Source organism: Drosophila bipectinata, chromosome 2L (assembly GCF_030179905.1).
Source record: "Drosophila bipectinata strain 14024-0381.07 chromosome 2L, DbipHiC1v2, whole genome shotgun sequence".
Classification (NCBI taxonomy): domain Eukaryota; kingdom Metazoa; phylum Arthropoda; class Insecta; order Diptera; family Drosophilidae; genus Drosophila; species Drosophila bipectinata.
In genome coordinates, this window is record NC_091736.1 from 12,293,229 (window position 1) to 12,315,323 (window position 22,095).

The 22,095-nt window shown below is 42.5% G+C and overlaps 5 protein-coding genes across 6 annotated transcripts in view; 4 read left to right on the plus strand and 1 right to left on the minus strand.

Moving 5' to 3' along the window:
- beat-Ib (beaten path Ib) overlaps window positions 1–6,361 on the plus strand; it is a 33,884-nt gene extending 27,523 nt beyond the window's left edge. The window contains exons 2-6 of one of the 2 annotated variants that reach the window (XM_017241690.3): window positions 3,857–4,068; window positions 4,559–4,694; window positions 4,754–5,010; window positions 5,074–5,245; window positions 5,811–6,361. In XM_017241690.3, coding sequence (XP_017097179.1) covers window positions 3,857–4,068; window positions 4,559–4,694; window positions 4,754–5,010; window positions 5,074–5,245; window positions 5,811–5,917 — 884 coding nt within the window. In that variant the 3' untranslated portion in view covers window positions 5,918–6,361. Of the gene's footprint in view, window positions 1–3,856; window positions 4,069–4,558; window positions 4,695–4,753; window positions 5,011–5,073; window positions 5,246–5,810 lie in introns of those variants that run through there. The other variant, XM_070277312.1, reaches the window with a different exon arrangement.
- Window positions 6,362–8,296: 1,935 nt separating this feature from the next.
- LOC108125310 (retinoid-inducible serine carboxypeptidase) lies at window positions 8,297–9,973 on the plus strand. Its single transcript, XM_017241439.3, has 2 exons — window positions 8,297–9,309; window positions 9,387–9,973. The coding sequence occupies exons 1-2, from the start codon at window positions 8,328–8,330 to the stop codon at window positions 9,698–9,700; spliced, it is 1,296 nt and encodes a 431-aa protein (XP_017096928.2). The 5' UTR covers window positions 8,297–8,327; the 3' UTR covers window positions 9,701–9,973.
- A 180-nt stretch (window positions 9,974–10,153) lies between these two features.
- On the plus strand, window positions 10,154–11,800 carry LOC108125346 (retinoid-inducible serine carboxypeptidase). Its single transcript, XM_017241477.2, has 3 exons — window positions 10,154–10,291; window positions 10,380–11,291; window positions 11,352–11,800. The coding sequence occupies exons 1-3, from the start codon at window positions 10,210–10,212 to the stop codon at window positions 11,645–11,647; spliced, it is 1,290 nt and encodes a 429-aa protein (XP_017096966.2). The 5' UTR covers window positions 10,154–10,209; the 3' UTR covers window positions 11,648–11,800.
- A 1,899-nt stretch (window positions 11,801–13,699) lies between these two features.
- On the minus strand, window positions 13,700–15,335 carry LOC108125338 (uncharacterized). Its single transcript, XM_017241468.3, has 5 exons — window positions 15,107–15,335; window positions 14,994–15,053; window positions 14,543–14,941; window positions 14,045–14,355; window positions 13,700–13,980 (listed from the first exon to the last, which is right to left on the minus strand). Exons 1-5 carry the CDS (start codon window positions 15,187–15,189, stop codon window positions 13,739–13,741), a joined length of 1,095 nt encoding a protein of 364 aa, XP_017096957.2. The 5' UTR covers window positions 15,190–15,335; the 3' UTR covers window positions 13,700–13,738.
- Window positions 15,336–16,418: 1,083 nt separating this feature from the next.
- Tep1 (Thioester-containing protein 1) lies at window positions 16,419–21,391 on the plus strand. Its single transcript, XM_017241408.2, has 10 exons — window positions 16,419–16,539; window positions 16,851–18,041; window positions 18,098–18,362; window positions 18,420–18,648; window positions 18,709–18,726; window positions 18,815–18,865; window positions 18,925–19,033; window positions 19,093–19,271; window positions 19,339–20,243; window positions 20,305–21,391. The coding sequence occupies exons 1-10, from the start codon at window positions 16,478–16,480 to the stop codon at window positions 21,316–21,318; spliced, it is 4,023 nt and encodes a 1,340-aa protein (XP_017096897.2). The 5' UTR covers window positions 16,419–16,477; the 3' UTR covers window positions 21,319–21,391.
- The last annotated feature ends 704 nt before the right edge of the window (window positions 21,392–22,095 follow it).

Consider the following 22,095-nt stretch of genomic DNA (forward strand, 5'->3'; position numbering starts at 1 on the left):
CGTATTTAACAAAAAAATTAATGTTTTACAAGCAAGGGGGATGCCACCCAAAAAAGTTTATAAACATTTCCAGTTGATGAAAACCAAATCTCTAGCAGTGTATATTTCGAAGCGATAAAGGCAGTTCAGATTTGAGCGTTTAGTTAATACAACAAAAAATTAAGTATACGTACATATGTACTTCTTTCTTCTTAATTTTTTGCGCAAATATATAAAAAAACTTTATAGTTTCTTTAGTAAATATTTTAAATCAAATCTTTAGCTGAAATATTTTAGGTTTTAGATTACTTTTCTGAATAATAATACTACGAATATGTTCAGATTCTTCAAAAATATTTTAGCAATTATATCGCCGTATTTATATAATATTAATATAATAAAATAATAATTTTCAACAATATACTTTATTTCTGTAGGTTATATTTTTTTTATTTATAATATGTAGTAATTTTAAAATAATAATAATATGACAAAGTTTTATGAAAAACTTTTTCATTTTCATTGAAATTTATTATTATTTATTATATTATTATACTAAAAAAAGAAGGTTGCTTACTCATGAAACTTTATCACAATCGTACCTCATACATTAGTTGAACGTGATTGGTTACTTTCAGCGGGGGAGCACTGTGTTGTTCGCTGATATCATCAAAAAAAGTCAGCGCTCTCCACTGTGGAGCGTGAATTCTGTTCGCCTCTCGCTCCCACCAACAGTAGTGGCTGCGTGCCCCCATTCAGTTATTGCCATCTCTGTTCCGCCAACGCGCTACGGTCAACGATCTTCAAAATTCAAAAAGGAAGGGTCATTGAACTGCCGAAAAGTTGAAACCGAAACCACCCGGGGCACACTCTGAATTTCCTGGTCGCCTGGTGCGGGCAACAGGCGTCTGATTTTTCTTTCAATCGTGCTCGATCTGCTCCATAGCGGCGGTGGGTCAGGGGCGGACCCTGAACGTGACACCGTTGGCGGCCGCTCACCTTGGAGCTCGCGGCCGGAGCGTTGAACCTTGCCGGGCAGGGTCGGCAAACGGTTCGGAGCCCAAAAGTGGGTCAAGTAGCGAGGCAATGAGCAGTGCGGCCGTCTGCCGAAATTCACTTTCGTTTTTTATGTAGAAATCGATAGCCGGCTTTGCTCGACGACCAGGCAACCAGGCAGCGCAAGCCAACGAACTGTATCTGCATCTGTGCCGCGCCCCACTCGTATCTGTATCTGTATCTGTTGCTGCCGCTGTATCTGTATCTGCCACGCACCCAGCTCATCTGACGGCTGCCTTCCCTTTCGCTTTCAAAACATGATCGATAATATAGTGGCAGCAAGTAACAGGTCAGCATAATGCCTAAATAAACGGGCTCGCTCTTCAGTTTGTGTTTCGCTTACGATGACCTCGTTTCGCTTGTTGCCTGTATTTCGGATTCGTTTTGTTTCGTTGGGTTTTGTTTTTGTTATTTTATTATTTATGTGGAAGCTTTAACAATGGCAGGGAAGTTGAAGGAGCATCAGTGTTAAAAGTGGTTTAATTGTACAACAGGGCTGAGAGAAAGTTAACTGATATACATAGGTAATTAAGTGTCACATTAATATTTGCAATGTTATTTCTTATAATAAGAATGGATGAAATTATAATCTAGGTTCTAAAATATAAGAAGCAGTTAATAATTTCATAAACATTCATTATTTTCTAATATCTAAATACAAAGATTTGTTCTTTATAGTCTTATAATATTAACAAATAACTATAAGAATAAATATCTTCTCATTACAAAAAAAAGTATCTCTTCTTTTCTAGTAGTATTTGTTCTAGAAGCCCTTTGATCTTTCCTGAGCTCCTCCCTTTTGTATATTTATGATATTGTTACCTTGGCGGGTATTGCTATTGTTGCTCCACCGCTGGTTAGCGCTTCTGGTTTTCCAAGGTTTTCCAGTTCGATCGAGGCAAAAACCTCAAGGTTCTTTGAATTAAACGTAAACGTAAACAGTCAGTGGCAAGTCGGCGGCGCCGTTGCTGGCCCTCTTCTGTTGGCCTGGCCAAAATAGAACAGCAACGGTTTCTAAATAGTCTGACGTCTAATCTTTGCCAGCGTTACCACCGCCCGAGAGCCTCTTTCCACGCATCGGCTAAGCAAATAGTGCTTCGATTTACGCAAATTCGGCCTGGCCAGCGGTCGGCGGCCGGCTAGACAACCGGCCCGGCGGATGAGATTAGTTTTTTCGTACTATTTCGATCCGGCGCTCAGCGGCATACAGCAGCCGTCGAGCGGGCGCAGCATGAAATGTTTATGCTGATATGGAGGCAAAAGCAAAAGCAACTACAACGACAACGACATCGCGCTCCGTACGCAGCGAGTAACATTAAAGTCAACGTGAAACAACAATTAGTATTCAAGGTTAACCAGAAACGAGGCGCGCGGAAAAAATAAAAAGCTGAACGCCAGCAGTTACCAAGTGGGGGGGACTACGAAAATCGGCGGTGGAGCAATTGTTAACATACTCGCAATGCTTAGCCCCCCGCCAGTAAACCGGTTTAAGGTTTTATTTATTTTTTTTGTACAATTGGAAACTAGAAGCTATTTTAGGATGCAAGATAGGTATAGAAGATATAGATATAGCTAGAAGATATAGCTCAGAATTTTTCAACCAAAAAGAATTAAAACTTGCGTCAAAACTATAAGTTGCTTTTTAGCCGATCTTTATATCTTGAAAAATTTCTATAGATATCTACATTCTGTTTCAATCCTGTTTCAATTGTTAACAATTAAGATAAACAGATATGAGCAGCGTCTACAATCTAACCACTTATGCATACAAAAATTACCCCTAATTGGGTGCGCTCATCTGTTATAACGTGCTTACGGCTAGAAAGCAATGGGCTTCTAGCCCGCTTTTCAGTTCAGTGACCCCGGAGGGAGGCGCCCATCAACCTTTGACTGGAGGGCAGCAGAGGTTGCTGGGGCCCTGGTCGGTTGCCACAACTCGATTTCCTACATGGCGGATGGCGGATAACAAAAGCGTCGAGCCCCCTTATGATTTATGATGGGTTCTCGAAGAGAGCGGCTCTTTCCGAAGCGATTCACTTTCGATTTTAATTTTTCTAGGAAGCTTTTTATAAATTCGACCAGGGGAACAGCTTAGGGCTGTTGGCCACAATTGAGATCACCGAATTTTTATTTTATAATCAGCTTTTTGAGGTAGACTCTTCCGGTTGTCTCTGTCGCACCCACTTCTGTCTGATACGTTAAAGTTTTCATGAGGTTTTTGTTGGCACTTTGAGGTCTTTTTTTTTTGGTGGCTGTGACCCACTTTTTTTTATGGCTGGTTTATATGTACATATATGCCCGATGTACATATGTTTGACGCTTGAACCTAAAAAACGATGGAATTATAAACAAATGCGTTCAAGAGTTTAGTACATAATGTGTTCTCCAGGTTTTTTGTTATCCTTGACTTCATATTTTAATCTTTTAGTTTTAATATATCTTACATATCTCATCAAATATTATATATATGCAAAGCATTAGTAGAGCTCTCCTGGGAAAAATCTGAGTACCTTACAATAAGAACACATTTTAAAGAATAAAAAATAATGCAGAAAACTTTACCTGAGCTTTCAGTTAAGAAAACATTTCAGTTTATCACCATTTACTGTGTTATTTTTACACTTTTTGTATTTTGTGTGACTTATGTGTGTATCTTTCCCCTTGGAGTCGCAGTTTAAGTTGCCGGCAAGCGCGAAGAATCCCTTGTAATCCGCTGGGGATCATAATTAAGCCACAATAACTTGTCATATTAAGCCTGCCCAACTTGCCATGGCAACCACTCATTTACACCTTTCCGCCGCTCTGTTTTTCTCCTTTCCAGGACTCGCTGTGGGTCTGCGCAATGTCAACGTTCGGATACCATCCGCCGTCAAGCGCGGCGATAATGCGCTCTTAATCTGCAATTATGACATCGAGAACGATACGCTTTATTCCGTAAAGTGGTACCGGGGACGGCGGGAGTTCTATCGCTACACACCGAAGGAGAATCCAGCCTGGAAGACGTTCAGGAAAACAAACGAAATAGACGTAGAGGTGAGTGTAGTTACCCAAATTAGCCATTGATAGTCAGGTTTTCCAAGATCATTGAAAGTCAGGCGAAGTAGAGGTTTTAAGAGCTCTTAAAGGATTTTATGTTGAACGACATTCAATGGCATGGAATTAAGGACAACATCCTTGTGGGCGGGAAAGTAAACATCGCTTCTGCTTTCGGTGTGCAAGCGTGCAGTACTGTTTGACTTCTGGTTGTTAAAAAGCTTTAATTAAGAATTTTGACCTTCCATTTTCTGTGTTGACTTTTGCGGGAGTTTCGATATTAAAAAGGACTGCAAAGAACAAAAAACACGCATGTAATGATTGATAAGAACAGCTTCAGTGAAGCAATAAAGCATGACAATTAAATTGTGAAAATTGTGCATAAACCAATGCCCTTAGGCATCAATTACATTTTCATTTTATAACTTTATATGAAACACAAGAGAGAGGTTGTTTCTGGGATTTAACTACATATATAATACTCTTCCAGACCGACCATTCGAATGCCAGTCATGTTTTCCTGCGAAATGTGCCCACCTCAATTTCGGGCAAGTTTGCCTGCGAAGTTTCCGCCGATGCCCCCGGCTTTGACACTTACATCGTTGCCGCCGACATGGAGGTGGTGGGTGAGTATTGAAAGGATAACCCCCGCACTCGACAGGATTTAATTGTCTCTTCGCTTCAGAGTTGCCCACCCAACGACCTATTATCACCGGCATCCATTCCCGCTACCGTTTGGGCGATGTGGTGAACGGAAACTGCTCATCGGACTACTCCAAGCCAGCGGCTAACCTCACCTGGTGGATCAACGATATACAGGTGCCTCCCAATTACCTACGCATCTACGACATCCAGCGTCATGTGGCCGAGCATCTCGAGTCGGCTGTCTTGGAGATCAACTTTGTGGTAACCGTGCATCACTTCATTAAGAGCCGCATGAAGGTGGGTGGTAACTGTCCATTATGAAACAAAAATATATTTAATAAATTATTTAAAAATTTGTAGCTCAAGTGCTCCGCCCGCATACATGATATCTATGCACAGGAGACCGAGAAAATAATTGAAGAGGATCGCCCCAGGATACTGGCGTCAGGACGTTCTCCCGACATTAATATGTTCCCCTTCGATCAGCCTGGCGGTGTAGATGAACACAACGAACTTTTCCTGATACATTCAAGTAAGTTTCAAGTATTTCCGATAGAAAAACCTTCGAAGGTTCAATTAATCCCTAAATACAAACTAAACCAATAGCGTTAATCAATATGTTCCATGATTAAGTTCCGGTCGTTAGTTGCTTGGCTTTATCTGCTAATGCTACTGTATCCGCTTAAAAATAGGCCCACAGATAGGCAAAAAGGGCCACGCCCAGTGGCAGAAAGCGGGAGGAGAAGCTACTGACCCAACTCGGCCTTGTGGTGAGGGTTGTACAAATCTCGACCCGATTGTTTTTACAACCAAAACAAATGCACAAGGGATACATTTACACGCACGCCATTACAATGAAAAACTGTGGGGCATTAAATCAAAGTTAGCGAAAAGGACCGAGCACCTTATTAGCCCTACTGCCGTCCCATCCCTGTGTGTTTTGGTTCTGCCCGGCATGGCAGCGATTTATTAATGCTCTGCGCTAAGCTGGAAGCAATTAATTCCAAGATTAATTTGACCAGCGGGTGCCCTTTCCGAGCCAGATTTCAATCTTTCGGATGTAGGTACTAAGCCAATCTCTATTTCTTTTGTTTCAGATGTGGCTGCTGCACGCTTCTCTAGCCCGACCCTGCTCCAGCTCCTGTGGCCCGGCCTATGCCTTGTGGGGGCCTGGGGGAATCTGAACAGGAACCTGGAGCGGTGATAAGCTGGCCACTGGCAGGAGAGAATGACTTCAAGAGGGGCTCCCGAGGGAATACCCGGCACGGGCTCAGCAATTATGGAACCCAAAATTAGCAAATCGCATAGCAAATCAACAGTGAAAGGTCCTCAGCAAACCGGATATACCTACTCATATACACCTATACCTAGCAAAAGACTCGAGGACTACTCTAACCCCCGTCAAATGTAAATAAACATAGAGCGCATCCTTTCACATATTCACATCGTCAGCCATATATCCTTACTCTCTAAGCAGAATTCGAAATGTTTGCTTTCGTTGGGTTCGTCAAGGATTTATTGTTAAGATTGTGGTTTCTAGGCAGATTCGTTACTCTGTTCGTCTGTGTCTGTTTCAAAAACTGTACAACTATTTAGCCATAGCATTAACCTTAGTGTGACCTTAAGTTGAGTGTGTGTATGAGAAAAACTAAAGAGCCAAATAAAGAATGTTTTATTTGATCACTACTTGGAAGTTTTTCTTTCCTTCAGAAGAAGGATCAAAATGGATAAGGTAAGGAATTATTTTTCAGTAATTCTCATTGTATCCCCATTTTGCAATTATTATTTAAAACTGCAGCCCGTGTGACCCCGACTTCTGAATTATTGCGGCGTCAGCGATAAAAATGAAGAAAACCAAGCTGGAGCACAGGCGAAATTCAAAGCTGGAGCACAAATGAAAAACTTGTAATTTACGTGACAAAAACAAGCGTCTGCCAGCGACAGAATCGGGCATTTGAGTCTCAGTATTTGGTAGAGGGCTGACACGAAAAACAGCGACACATGGGTGGTTTTTAGTGTGCGTTGCATCTGTGTGTTTTTCTGTCTCAAAAAAGGATTTTGGCAACACCCACCGAGCATCGCCGGGACAATCATCAGAGAGTGTGTGTTGGCCGGGCCTTTGTTGCTGCTGCTCGCAATTTCGCACTCGACTGAATCTGCATCCTGGATCTGTGAGCAGCCTCATCTTTGCTAAGCATCTGCATGCTGCACGGGTCGACACTGGGCGTGGCACCGTGCCACGAAATTTATTGTGCATGTGAGCTTGCATTTCTGGCTGCAGTGTGTAAGGGGTCCTGCCAGGGTGTTCCGAAAAGCAGAAGCAAACATTTTTAAGTTTTGATATTTTACACAAACCATAAACTATAAAATTTACAGGAAACATAATATAATTTGCCTGACGTTAGCATATTCATTAAATTAAGAACAACAATTTTCCAGCAAGAGTTTTTTGGAATAACCTCCCATTTTGCTTTTTCCTTTTTGCGATTTTGGAAAACTCAAACCTTCTCAAATGTGCTTGGGTGGGATTGCCTTTGCAGCCTGGCCAATTGCTTGATAATGACTTTTGGCAGCGGGCAAAAAGCAAGCTGCTGGTGCTGCTTAATGGACAATCAAAAACGCATTGAACTGGCAATTGCGGTTTGGCCACCGTATCCTTGTCAGCCACATTCTCAAAATTGATTTCCGTTTGCGGTCGCCTGCCAGCGTTAACTGGCCACGGACGACAGGCGTAGCCGTCAGGTGGAGTTTCCATTAAAACTGCACTCTGATTCTGAGGATTCAACGCGGTAATGGGAGCGACAGTTTGGGAAAGACGCAGGGTCGTCGTTTTTGGCCATGTCAAAGGCCCTTTCAGTTCCATTTTTGCCACCCTGCTTTCGAGTGAGGAAACATTCGGTATTTAGGTTTTCTAATTTTCTAAATACTTAACATACTGAACAATTACTCAGAAATCAGATGAAATATTGGAATATAAATTTCCTCTTTCTTATCCAAAAGGTACATGCATTATTTCCAGGAAATCCCAAAAGTATGCTACATAAAGTTCAAAAATTTTAATTTTTTTTTTATATTATATAAAAACTAATAGCAGATTAAATCCACAGGGTTCTTCTTTAAGATCGGCCTTCCATATGTTTATAATTTTTTTTTAGCACTTTTGATTTTAACAGTGCTTAGGTAAACATATGGGAATCGCTGCAACACTCACACACAAAATGTATAAAAATGTTGAAAATCTTTTAAAAAGGTTGTACATACATAGATATATACATAATTTGAAATAAATTAAATACAATTAGAAGTATTTTCTTTTTCAATAATATGATCATTGGATCATGAACGTTTCTTTTTTTAAATTATTTTCCTAATATCATGTTACCTTATTACCATCCTAATCATACCATTATAAGTAATCCTTTATATTTCTTCTTGAGCGTTGAATTTTGTTGAGTGTATCTGGTCAAGCACACAAACGTGTTCTTAAATAAATTTCGGAAATCACTTTTCAACTGGCACTCCATAAGACCGAAATAATTAGCCGCCGCCAACCCGATAAATAGACACTGCTCCGGCAGTGGAGGGCCAAGTGAACGTACAACTCACCTACGAGAATGAGGTGCGTCGGCTGTTGGTTTATTGTGGTCCTCCTTCTGGGAATCGGCGTCCTGAGGGCGAAAGCGCGTAAAGGAGTCGGGCCCGGGGAGCAGGACTGGGGCTACGTCGATGTCCGCGAGGGTGCACACATGTTCTACTGGCTATACTACACCACCGCGAACGTGAGCAGCTATACGGAACGACCGCTGATTCTGTGGCTCCAGGGCGGACCCGGAGGCCCCTCTACGGCGCTGGGAAACTTTGGCGAGCTTGGACCCGTAGACCAAAAGGGTGACCCGCGGGAAGGAAACTGGGCACAGCATGTCAACCTACTCTTCGTGGACAGTCCGGTGGGATCCGGCTTCAGTTACGTGGACAACACCAGCTTGATTGTTTCCAACAATGAGGAGCTGACAGACGACCTAATGACCTTCATGATGTACTTTTACAAGCAACACAAGGAGTTCAAGGCCGTGCCGCTGCACATTTTTACGGAGAGCTACGGCGGAAAAATGGCACCAGCGCTGGCCATCCGATTGGACGCAGCCATGAGTACCGGTGAGGTAGCCAACCCGGGCACCCTAAAGTCGATTACCCTCGGAAACCCTTGGATCTCTACACGACATATTTGTAAGGAGCACTCGCGGTACCTCTTCGTCAACGGGCTGATCGACGAGGATGGGGCGGCAAAGATAGATGCCCAGGAAGACAAGATCCTTAAGGCCCTGAAGGACCATGAGTTCGAGCAGGCCACGGATGCGTACATAGAGTATTATGATCTGATGCAGAATCTCACTGGCGAGGTGTTCCTCTACAACACTCAAACACATGTGGATCCGTCAGAGGATCGCACCTACGGCTACGGGGACGAGCTGACCAACTTCATGCAGGAGAATGTGAGCCAGGCTCTGCAGATCAACGGAAGTGTCTACGCCTCCCAGGTTCTGGATGTACTCACCAGCTTGCACGCAGATCGGCTCAGATCGGAAATAACTTTTAGTAAGTTTTCGGATAAGTATTCTCCACCCTTCAAACTCTATATTTTTGTAAAATTCCAAAATTATAAATTATTTTAGTTCCCTATTTACTTAACAAGACGTCCGTGAGGGTCAACATTTATTCCGGCCAATTGGACACTCTGGTGCCTACTGCAGCCACCTTGAATTTAATTAAGGACTGGTCCTGGACTAACAAGAGCGAATACCTGAATGCCGAACGAACTCCAATTGTGGTCAACGGAAGACTGCAGGGTTACAAAAAACGTGGGGGTCAGTTTGGGATGTACTGGATCAATAGGTCGGGACACTTGGTACCCAACGACAATCCGTCAGCGATGCAATTCGTTCTAAAAGACGTGACGGGATATGACAAGAACGACTCGCCCAAATAATGAAGCTCTAAACATCTTCGCCAAATATTTAGTCGAACGGATGTTAATCTTTAGAATTTTAAGAACTTAAGTGTAAACAAAATTCTAGGTGTGCATTCGTGGTCAATGTTTAATTTTGAGCGGCGAATAAACAAATTTTGTGCTTATAATGTGGTATACCTACTATTGTTACTAAATATGCATTAAATATTAAATTTTAACTATTTATATACTTTCTGAAAGTAAAAATTGTTGCTTGACTGTTGAAATATTTAATAAAAGTTTTATAAAATACATTTAATTTTATTATTGATTGGAAAGAAAGGGAAAATCCGCCAAAGAGTACATCGAGCTTTGAAGTATAAATGTTTCTAGCATCTTTTGAGTTTGTTTACCAGAACTCTGTGTATTTCGAAATTTATAAATAGCCAACGGCCAAGAAATGCGCCAGATCAGTGCGCATTTACCCTCAGACCGGGCGGTATATGTTTTAGTTTCACTTCTCGGTTAAGACAATTAAGACAATAGCGATGCCGTTCAGTGCCGATGCCACTCTAAGCAAAGCCTGGGTGTGTTCTATGCTGATTGTAGCGTCCCTGGCCTCAGTTCAAGGTTGGTATTCCAAAAACCAGAATAAAAGAAAAAACCATTCGTCCAATCTTCGATTACCCTGAGGATATGATCAGTAAATTCTTAACAGGGCGCTCTGGGTTAGGACCCGGCGAGCAAGAATGGGACTACGTGGAAGTACGACCGGGGGCTCACCTCTTCTATTGGCTCTTCTACACGACGGCAAATGTTAGTAGTTTCACGGAGAGACCACTTATCATCTGGCTACAGGGGGGACCGGGAGTGGCCTCCACTGGCACCGGAGTCTTCGAGCAGCTCGGACCGATCGACATTAAGGGGCGTCACCGGGAGAGCAGTTGGGTGCGGCATGCCAACGTGCTGTTTGTGGACAGCCCTGTGGGCACCGGGTTTGGGTATGTGGAGGAGCACGGCAGCTTTGCTAGGACCAATCGGCAAATAGCCCTAGATCTTGTACAGCTAATGCGAAAGTTCCTTCGAAAATACCCTCGCTTTCGCCACGTACCCCTGCACATATTCTCGGAAAGCTACGGCGGCAAGGTTGCTCCGGAGTTCGCCCTGGAATTGCATTTGGCCGGACAGAGGCACCAAGTCGACTGCCAATTGAAGTCGGTGGTGGTGGGCAACCCCTGGACCTCTCCTCTGGACAGCATCCTTTCATACGCGCCCTTCCTGCTTCAGTTGGGCATCGTAGACGAAAGTGGCTACCGCACCATTTCCAAGCTGGCCGGCGAGCTGGCCGGACATGTGTATGCCGGAATGTGGTTCCGTGCCCTGATGAAGGTATCCGACGTTCAAAAGGCGATCACTGACAGCACGGGCGGCGTTTTTATTTATAACACCCAGCGCCGGGTCCACGTCGACGAGGAGTACCGGTACGGTGAGGACCCGGAGATGAGCGAATTTGTCCGAACGAATGTCACTCGGGCTCTGGGACTGGAAAACATGCCCGGGTGGATGGAGCAGAATGGAACGGTCTTCAATACTCTCTGCCATGACATCATCAAGCCAGCCACAAAAATAGGTAGCATTTATATTAAACATGTATTTAAAACGGCTTTTCATATTTAAGTGAGCATTTCAGTTACCAGGCTGCTTAACGAGACCGAAATTCAGGTAGGTATATACTCCGGAATCCTGGACCTGCTTTGTGCCACTCCAGGAACCATTAACTGGATTGGGAGGTTGATGTGGAGCCGCCGCATGGAGTATTCTGAAGCACCGCGGACCCCTTTCCGAATCAACGGGATACTTGAAGGATATGAAAAGCATGGTGGGAAGCTCAGTATGTTTTGGGTCTTTCGGGCAGGACATCTTGTACAACAGGATAACCCAGCGGCAATGGGTTATATTTTAAAATACTTTACAAAATTTGGATAGGATTTAAAAATGAGTAATGTATAGTAAAGTTTAGTCAGATTTAATATATACATACATTTAAAAGAAGATTCAAGAACCAAGTAATTTTTTAACATTCTTTAAAAAAAATCTAATGATTTTAAAAGACAAATAAACTATTTATAATTAGCTTGAGACTCTATAAATTTTATAAAATATTTCTGTAATTTATTGTTCTCTGAATAACCAAGGGCAGTGGCCAGTATCTGAGTTTCTGTGAAACATATATTAAAATGTGAAAATTCTACTAATTAATGCAAGTAGCTTCATATGGCTGCCAACTAAATGCCATAATTCTCGAGTCAAGGCCACAAGCCACACACACATAGTCGCACCAGTCAGATGGAGCAAACAATTTTCTAACAATTTACTCAAAATTAACTGAATTTCGGTTGCCAGTCGCCGCAGCCTCTCATCTCTCAGTTTTCGGGTTGGGATGCGGTTGGCCGCATCACACGGACAGACATTCGTCTGGCTCAGACGGCCCTATTGTTAAAGCGTTTTACAGGTGCACCGCATCAATTTATTTTCCACACAAAAGCCTATTAAAAGTCTTACACACTTGGGCATTGATGAGTGGCTGGGGGCACTTCCCGCTCGGGTCTGGCATGGCCTGGCCCAGTGCCTGGGGTCTGGGTCTGGGTAAATGTTTGCCAAATGAAACCACTTAACCTTTTTTTTTTCGCCTGCGCCGAAAGAAAAATGGGAACAGAAGTAGCGGGCTCGGGAGAGATTGCCGCCCGAGAAGGGGGACCGCAGCAAAACAAATTAATTAAAAACTTAAAAGTTTGTCTACGGCAACGCCCCAATTGGGTGGAATGAAGGAGTATTCCGGAAACAAGGGCCGGAAACACGCTGAGTCAGGACCTTTTGTCAAGGTTCATCTGAAGGCGTACCAAAAAAGGGAAATTGATTTGGCTGGATGCGTTTTGGCTTCCCAAAGAAGCACTTCAAAGTTTCAAGTTTGAGCCAGAGTCTTGCCAGAGAGACAAGGATCCAGATATTTTTTTTTTATATCCAAGAAGTACATACGTACAGCTTAAAGATAACCAAGCTTACAATTAGGTTCATTCGTGGAATCATATGTTAACCAGTTATCTTATATCCCTTTGACCGGAAATGTAATTTGATTAGTACTTCCGGTCGAACTCCATATGGAGTGCAGTGACAAATATGACTACAAATTAAATTTTTCTATACACCCACACGTCTGTTTGCCATCAACAACTAATTAGGAAATACTTAGGAGGGGGAAATAAAATAAAGAGGACCACCAAAGGCGGCTAGATAGATTGTAATTGAAGTAGATGGTTTTTCGTTCGCGTTCCACACGAACCGTGCTCCGTCACGTCAGGTCTCGAGTAATTTTCACACAACTTAGCGGCACATATCGTGCATATTAATTATAGGCAAATCTGCAAATTAGATTTGCGCGCCCATACCCACACCTACATAACATTCTACCCTGCAGTTGCCATTACCACGCCAAGTCAGAGCTATGAGTCACGTAGAAGGGACCCCGAGTAACCCGGGTCGCTGGAAGCCCCTGCACGTATGCCAAGGGATCCGAACAGGTTAGGGCAAAGTGGGATGTGTGGCTGCCACGTCTCACGAATCAGGATCAAGGCGAATGCTATTGTAGCCATGTCAAATATTTATAGGTAAGCATGCCAAGATTTACCTCGAAGCTCACAAATTGCTTCGGTGCGTCGTCTAGGAGCAAAATAAATTAAATGCCTGCTGAAAACAAAGGAAATTCCGGGCATGAAAAATATGGCTGCCTCCTTGGAAAGTGCTTTGGCGAGATGTGAGAGAAAATTAAAGAAAGCAAAGGTGAAAAAATGGTATCTAATTAGTAAACAGTCAACTGCAGATGTGGTTGGCAGTTTTTTTTCTTCAAGACAAAAACAAACAAATTATTAGCTGTCGGACCACCTATTCATTCAATTACTTTTGATAAACGCACTTGTGCCATTCTCACATTAATTATAACGTAACATGAGCAAAGAATTTGTTTATTAAAAAATGTTTAAATAATTGGAGATAGTATACGCATTTAATATTCTCAATATTCTATATGGAGTTCATTTTGGCTTTGCAATAGCAGGATACATTGTACTCGTCGAGCAAATATTCCATTCTTCTGAAAAAGCACTCACACTTTTCGCCACAAAATGTTTCCGACGTGCTGTCCATGGATTCGATGTTTTGCCAAATTGGCCATTTACTGATATGATCAGCGACATCTTCGCAGAAGTCTCTAGTTTTTTTCCTTTCTTTTTCTATTATATGGTTACGCAGTTGTTGTAATTTTTCTAAATAAAGAAATAGTTTTAATTTTACTGTACACAATTAGTATTTCTATACAAGATTACTAACGGAGTGCCTTGGCACGAAGATGCTCCCTCAATTTGCTATTTTGTTGGAAGGTCTCGTACCCGAAGATTATGTCGTGGTAGCACTCGTCAATGTCAGTTTCCACTAATCTCATATCGTTAGTGACGCCCTCGGAACACATTTCAAAAAAGTTCGGCCCTGCAAAGGGCACCTCAAAGAAAAAATCTGCTCTCTTGAAATATCGACATTGCTCATCCTTATACGACGTTCTGCGAGCCACCAGGGAAAGTACCCTCGCGTTGTGGAAGCGGAAACCCAACATGGCAATAATCCTTTCAACCTTTGAAAGAAGTCTGAAGAAAATACCAAAAATTGATTATTTCTTGAATTCATATTTAGTTAATAGGCTTTCCCAAGTAAATTGCTTTACAAAACAAACTGAGTTATAAGTTCCAATGAAACCTTTGTATATAAATGGAAAATCCGTAGAAAAATGTGTGGCCCCCGTAAGGAATCCCTAGAACATTCCCGAAACATCACCTGGAGTGTCTTAAAGATTCTGTGCCAGCGATGAATCCCGCAGCTTTTATCCTGCGCATCTCAACTGCCAAGGAGTGAAGAAGTTCCTCGACGGCATCCTTCTGTGATCGTCTTAGTTTGTTGTCATCGTGGACGTTCCGTCGATCGCGCCAGCCCCGGAACAAAGCTTGAATCGTGTTCGACGCTCGTTGAAAATGGTCGAGAACTGTCTTCTGCAGGAGCAGTTCCATGTGAAGCGACTGCTGGCTTCGCATCCAAAAGCCACGCCACCAACGCTGTATGGTAATTGCTGCCTGCTGGCGTTGGTGGAGCAGCTTCTGGACGCGAAACTGCCGCCAATGTGCCTGGATGCGCCTCGCGGCGAGGTACATTTTGTAGTCGAGCATATGATGGGCGGTCCTAGGCGGAAGTGGATCATATTTCTGGAATCATTAATTGCATCTGGTCTCACCTTGACAACTTCACCTCCAAGGGCCACTCGGAACTGGCCTCGCACTCCACGTCTGAATATCTAAACCACGATATGGGATTTAGTTCCAGTTAGATAATACAAGTACCACTTACCCTGGGCCCAGTTCTTCCTCAATTAGTTCCTCACCATGTGGAGTGGTGGGTTGAACGACCAACTGAATCTTATGTCGGAACATCAGTGTTATGGGTTTAAACTAAGCAGTGTAAGGTGTGTGTGTTGCAGCAACTCTGAAAAAAAACTAACGTGTAGTTTCAACAATCATTCTGAGTAGTGTTAAAATAAATTTAAATTAGTTTCTCCAGCTGTCAAGAGAGAAACTTACTAGAAATGTAGACAAAAAATATTCGAAATATAAGATATCAATATTTTTAAAAGCTAACAGTTGTTGTTTACAATCTTGTTTGTAAAGAAATAAAATAAAAATAAAATAATATAATAAACAAGGTGTTGTATATATAAAGGTACGAAATTAGAATATTATATGAAAATATTCTTTGGGGTTTTAATTACAAATTTATTTCGATAACTATATTTCTACTCAACAAATTTTAAATTGATAAAAGAAGTATTTAAGCGTTTTGTAGAACCCTTAAAGTTTCTTGTACGATGGCTCTGAACAAAATGGCAGCACACTTGGCTCGCCGCAAAGTATGCAATCAATTTTTATAGTCCACATGCAGCACCCAAAAGCCTCCACCTCCATGATACCACCACCTCACAGGAAGGCTGATGCTGCAATGTTTCACTAATAATTTTCAATATAATCAGCACCTGTGACGACAAGGCTGCTGCTGCCACAAATGCTGCTAATGTACAAACATTTGTGCGTTGCTGAGTGTCTGTTCAAAGTAAAAGAGTAAAAGTAAAAAATGTTAAATGCTCCGCAGGGCTTCTATCGGCGGGGTGCGACATCAAAATAGAATAGGTGGGGTCCTGTGGATCCTGGATGCGGCCCGTAATGCGTTGCGCCGGCGTTAATTTCACCACATGCGGTTATGGTTCTGGCTGTTGCGGTATATGCATGGGCATGGGTATATACCCGTGCTGCAAAAGAGAGACGATGTGTTTTGCACTGAGCGAAGAGTAATCCTGGTAGCAAATCACTCTATTTATGATCAGAGAAAACCAATTTATAGATACGTTTCAGTGCAATATAAAATATTTCTACATAATGGAAACAGTTAGAAAGTTAGGAAGGGGAAAAAAATAAAATTATAATTTATACATAATACATACATAATACACTTAATTATATATATAATACAATTAATTCTAGGAACTGATAATACCTTCTTCTTGGAAAATAATATGGGTTTTCGCAATCATTCTTATCAGCAGAAGAAAGCCAAGAGTCATGTATAAAAACCCAGCCACGAAACAGTCTGATGGATTCGTTCTTTTCGTTTCATACAAATCGGTTGCTAAATTAATGCAACAAAACTGAGTAAAATAATCCGTTAAATATGTGTATGTGGCTGCTAGGGATTTTGATCCTTCCATATGTGTCCGGTATCAACGGCAATGGGTTAGTTAAAGCAAAATATATTCTAAATATTCCAATTATTATAAATTTGGTAAAAAAAACCAAATAAACCAATTACCAAGATTTTGGAAAGTGCAGTGTGTGTCCCTCTACTCTGGATAAGGCTCCGGAATAAAAAGTGACTTTCTGGCTTTTAAGAAAGCGATTAGTGAATACGCTGTGTTTTTCACATTGGGAATAGCCCAGAACTGATAAGACTTTTTCTTTTACTAATAAGACTAAAATCAAAAATTAAAAAAGTTTCATGCATTATTTTAATACGAATTCACTTCTTGTTCTTATCAATTATTTAGCATATACTCGGTTATGGTTCCTGACACAATAAGATCGCACATGACCTTTAACGTGGGTGTTTCCCTGCACAGTGCCAGTGGAGATTGTAATATCGTTGCCACTCTTAGTGGCCCCTCGTATCAAAAGACCGAGAGGATTCAAATCGAGCCCATGACTACAAAGGCCATTCCTTTCAAAGTGGATCAACTGCCTGAAGGTGATTATCAGCTCACCGTAGAAGGGTCAGGTAGTGTCGAGTTCAAAAAGGTTGCGAAGCTTAAAACCGTCGTCGAGAAGCCCTCGATCTATGTCCAGACAGATAAGGCTACCTACAAGCCGGAAGATCTCGTTCAGTTCCGAGTACTATTTTTAGATAGATATATGAAAGCCACCACAATCCAAAAACCCATTACCATATCCATCGCCGATGGAGCTCAAAACCGTATCCAACAATGGACCGACATCACACCAGTTAATGGAGTATTCTCGGGAGAGCTTCCGCTCTCTGATCAGCCTGTACTGGGCACCTGGCAGCTTACTGTCTCGATTCAGAACGAAACCTTGGAGAAGAAATCCTTCGAGGTAGACAAATACGTGCTGCCCAAGTTTCAAGTGATTGTCAAGACAGAAGAGAACATATTGGCTACCGCTGGAAATATCAAAGCATCAATCACAGCAAAATATACATTCGGCAAGGGGGTCAAGGGAATGGCCACCATATCCATCGAAGGGAGCTCCCAGGCACATACTATCGACATTAACGGCAAAGTCAGTTTTAAGATTCCATTCGTCGCCAGTATGAAATCACCCTTGAAGGTCGTGGCAGTGGTCACCGAGGACCTCACTGACCTCAGTCAGAACGGGTCCGCTTATGTAACCCTCCACCAGTACCGATACCGACTGGAGTCTTACCAATGGCCAACCAGTTTCAGGCCACAGCAGGAGCTTAACTTTCCCGTTGTGGTTAAGCATTTAAATGATTCGGCCGTCACTGGCTTGAATAAAAATGTTAACTACACCGTCTCCTGTTGCGGTATGCAACGCTTTACCGAAGCGCCGATCATAAACGGCATAGCCACCGGAACGAAGTTAATGCCCGACATAAGATGCAGTGTTTGCCACGTAATTGCTACCTTAGAGAACTCAGCGAGACTTAACGAATCAATTTATAAAGAACAAAAATCTTTTCGTATTGAGATTAACAATTTAAAGTGAGTATTCTTAGGATTCATTCTCGAGCGTATCTTAAATTAATTTTTGTATTTAGACGGCCCAAGTTGAATGAAAGACTACAATTCAATGTGGTGTCCGAAACACCTATTACGAGGTTTTTGCTCACGATCGTCGCCAGGGGTACTATCGTATCCAACTCCTACCTTTCAATGAAATCGAACCCGAGATATAGGACTGTAAAGATGAGCGTTTTATTCAGCATGATTCCGGAAGCCACGTTCTATGTCTACAGCTTTGAGGGCGAGGAAATGAGAATGGATATGAAGACAGTCACTTTTGAGAAGGATTTCGGCAACTCGGTATGCATTCTGAATGATTCGTCTTTTCGATTTATTATTTTTTTTATAACTTTCCAGATCCAAATAGCAGCGCCAGATACCGTTCAACCCGGAGAAAATGTTACATTGACGGTAAAGACCCAACCCAAATCCTTTGTGGGACTCCTTGGAGTGGATCAAAGTGTTCGACTGCTCAGGGGAGGAAACGACCTGAGTCCGGATAAAATATTTAGCGATCTTGGCACTCACGGAACTTCTGGCCTTATCATTTTAACGAACGCTAACTTAAAAAGCGATATTATCCATGGTAAGTCTTACAAAAAAGAAATTCTAAAATTCGAAGCTAATTTTATTTTTTTTTTTTTAGAGGACTGCCGGGATGGAGGTGAGTTTTGTAATTTGATTTTAAGAAATTATGAATAATATAATTATGAATATAACAATTATTAAGAATATATTAATCTTTTTATTAGAGTATTGCCATAACGGCTTTTCCACAAGTGATAAATTTAAAACAAGCAAAGGTAAGCCAAGTAATATTTAAACACAGTCTCTGTTATATGAACTATCTCTCCAAAATTAGGGGACATCATGATTCCGGCTCGTTCTCCCTCATCAACCTCATCTGAAACATCTAATCCAACACCCCGAAAACACTTTCCGGAGACTTGGCTCTTCGAGAACATAACCGAGTAAGAAAATGTTTTTTAACTATCCATGAACTACTTATGTATATACTTTGCATTGCTAGGATGCAAGACGGTGTGGCATATCTAGAGCGAAAGATTCCTGATACCATTACCTCCTGGATGATAACTGGATTCTCCTTGAATCCAGACACCGGTATTGCCTTGACCAAAGAAGCTACGAAAATTCGAGCATTTAAGCCATTTTTTGTATCTACAAACCTGCCATACTCTGTTAAGCGCGGTAAGTTATTTATAACTATTTTAAAATAATACTGAGCTTTTATCATTAAAACTTTTCGAAAACGCAGGAGAAATCATTGTCATTCCAGTGATAGTGTTTAACTACATGGACGAGACAGCCAAAACGAAGGTATCGATGGACAACTCCGATGAGGAGTACGACTTCGCCGAAGCTTCCAGTTCCAATGCCCAGTCAAATCTGAAGAGAGAGAAGCAATTAAGGATTGCACCCAACAGTGGCAAGAGTATCACATTCATGATTCGGCCCAAGAACGTGGGTTTGACCATCCTCAAGATCTCCGCCATTTCACAATTGGCCGGTGATGCTATTGAACAGCCCCTCAAGGTTGAGGCTGACGGCGTCACAAAGTACGTAAACCAACCGTTTTTGATAAATCTGGCTCGGGGAAGGAGTACTACAACATCAGGTTGGGAATTGGAAAAGGAGTTGATAGTGGATATACCTAAGGACGCGGTGCCCGGCTCAGTGTACGCCAATGTTGCAGTGGGTGGCGATATCCAAGCGCCTGTCATAAATGGTTTGGGCAAAATGGTTAACATGCCCTTTGGATGCGGTGAACAGAACATGATTAATTTCGTACCCAATATTCTGGTACTTCGGTATCTTGACGCGACTGGCCGATCGGATCCACAACTGGCGGTATTAGCTGGAAAATATCTAACAACCGGCTATCAGCGAGAGCTGAAATACAAGCACGCTAACGGCGCCTTCAGCACCTGGGGTAGTGGTGAGGGAATCACCTGGCTAACAGCTTACGTAATTCGTTCCTTTATCTTGGCCAAGCCGTACACCTACGTAGATCCTGGAGTCTTAAGGAACGGCCTTAATTTCCTTGCTTCAAGGGCTTCGAATACTGGCGCGTTCTTCGAACGAGGTCGCCTCGTGGACTTCAAGGCCTCAGACCCCCTTGCTCTAACTTCATTTGTGTTGCTGACTTTCCTCGAGAACAAGGTGAGTTTTTACAACATACTCAAATACCATTGATAATATATTTCATTAATTTCTTGGCCAGGATATTGCGGAATACAGTTATGTGATTAGCAAGGCCGTCAGATATGTGGCTAGTGAGGCGGGAAAGTCTCGTAACGAATTTAGTTTGTCAATCGCCGCTTTAGCACTACAAATGAACAAACATGAGAAGGGAGAAGTCATTTTAAACAGGCTGGACTCCATGGCCATTCGACAGAACGGAATGATGTGGTGGTCAACCGGCGTCGAGACCACTGCCTACGTGTTGCTGGCCATGTTGGAAAATGGAATGAGTCACAACCCAAAATCCGTGGCAGATTGGCTGATTCAACAGCGAAACAGCAATGGAGGATTCGGTTCCTCCCAGGATACGGTGGTGGCCCTGCACGCCCTCACCAAGTACTCAATCTTGATCAAAACGGAGAAACCAAAGATGGTTATTGAGGTGGCTGCACCATCCATGCCGCCAGCGAAAATTGACGTAAATCCTGAAAATGCATTACATGTGCACAACTACCAGATCCCAAAACATAAATATAAGGCCATGTTCAGGGCAGCTGGCCAAGGTGCAGCAATGGGCCAGGTCTCGATCCAATACAACGAGGCCCAAAGAAAGCCTCATGCCAGCTTGAAAATCACTCCAACTGTAGAAAGCCAATCGAATCACCAGATGGTGCTTCGCGTCTGCGGTGAATACACTCCTCTCGACCAGGCCAAGCAGCATACCAACATGGTCCTCATGGAGATCCAGCTTCCTTCCGGCTACGAGATTGATGACAATGAATTGACCAAAATTAAGTCCTCCGACGGGGTTAGGCTTGCGGAAACCAAGAACGAGGACACTCAGGTGATCGTCTACTTCGACAGTTTGTATTCGCATCAACCGATCTGCGTGATAGTGACAGCAGCCCGACTCCACGCGGTGGCAGATCAAAAATCCTCCTACGTCAAGCTATACGATTACTATATCCCGAGCCTCAGTACCGTGGAGAAGTACGATGTTAAAAACTCCTTTTGCGACATCTGCAAGGGCGCCGACTGCGGCAAAGAATGTTAAATTTTATGTTTTGTATCGTTCTTCCTAAAAAAAATAACAATAAAACCAATTGCCATTAATGATTGCAACGAAAGGTGCCAACATCCTTATTTTTATTCCTCAAATATCATTCATGTTGTTCGAAATAGAATTGGATTAAGGATTTTAATTTTAAAATTCCCCGTCACGCATTAGGTGCTCATTAATCCATTCACGATTTCTTTTATCGTTAGCAAAAACGGGTTGTTTTTTCTCGTCGGTAATGTAGCTCCATATTCCCACTACAAAGTATTTGTTCCTCTCGTTGGGACAGACAAGAGGTGATCCCATAAAATTCAAGCGCCTGGAGAGGCTGACTCTTAACTTGATGCTTCCATCCCAATCACTTTTAGATGTCTTCGTGGTGTCTACGTCCATCTTAAAAACAATATTTCTTGCTGACGGTATTCTAGCAGATTTCATTACATTCCATCCTACGACAAAGCAGCTAGTGTTAAGTATCGAGGTGCCAAGATCATCGTATTTGCAGACGGAAACTATGTGCCTTGTACGCGGAAAGGCGCTCTCCAGGGTAGCCATGGCCAAGTTATGCACAATGGTTTTCTTGACTAAGCGATCTTCGTGCGGGACTATCTCGTTGTCTGTTAGATGGTCCCAGTCGCCAGAAAACAGGAAGCTGCCGACAGAACCTCCGTGTGACTTATCGGGACACCGTTGCATATGGGATTCGATTCCAAGTCCAGAATGGTTACCACGAAGGGATACTCCGCAAAGCTAGCCTCATTGCCACGGCTTTTC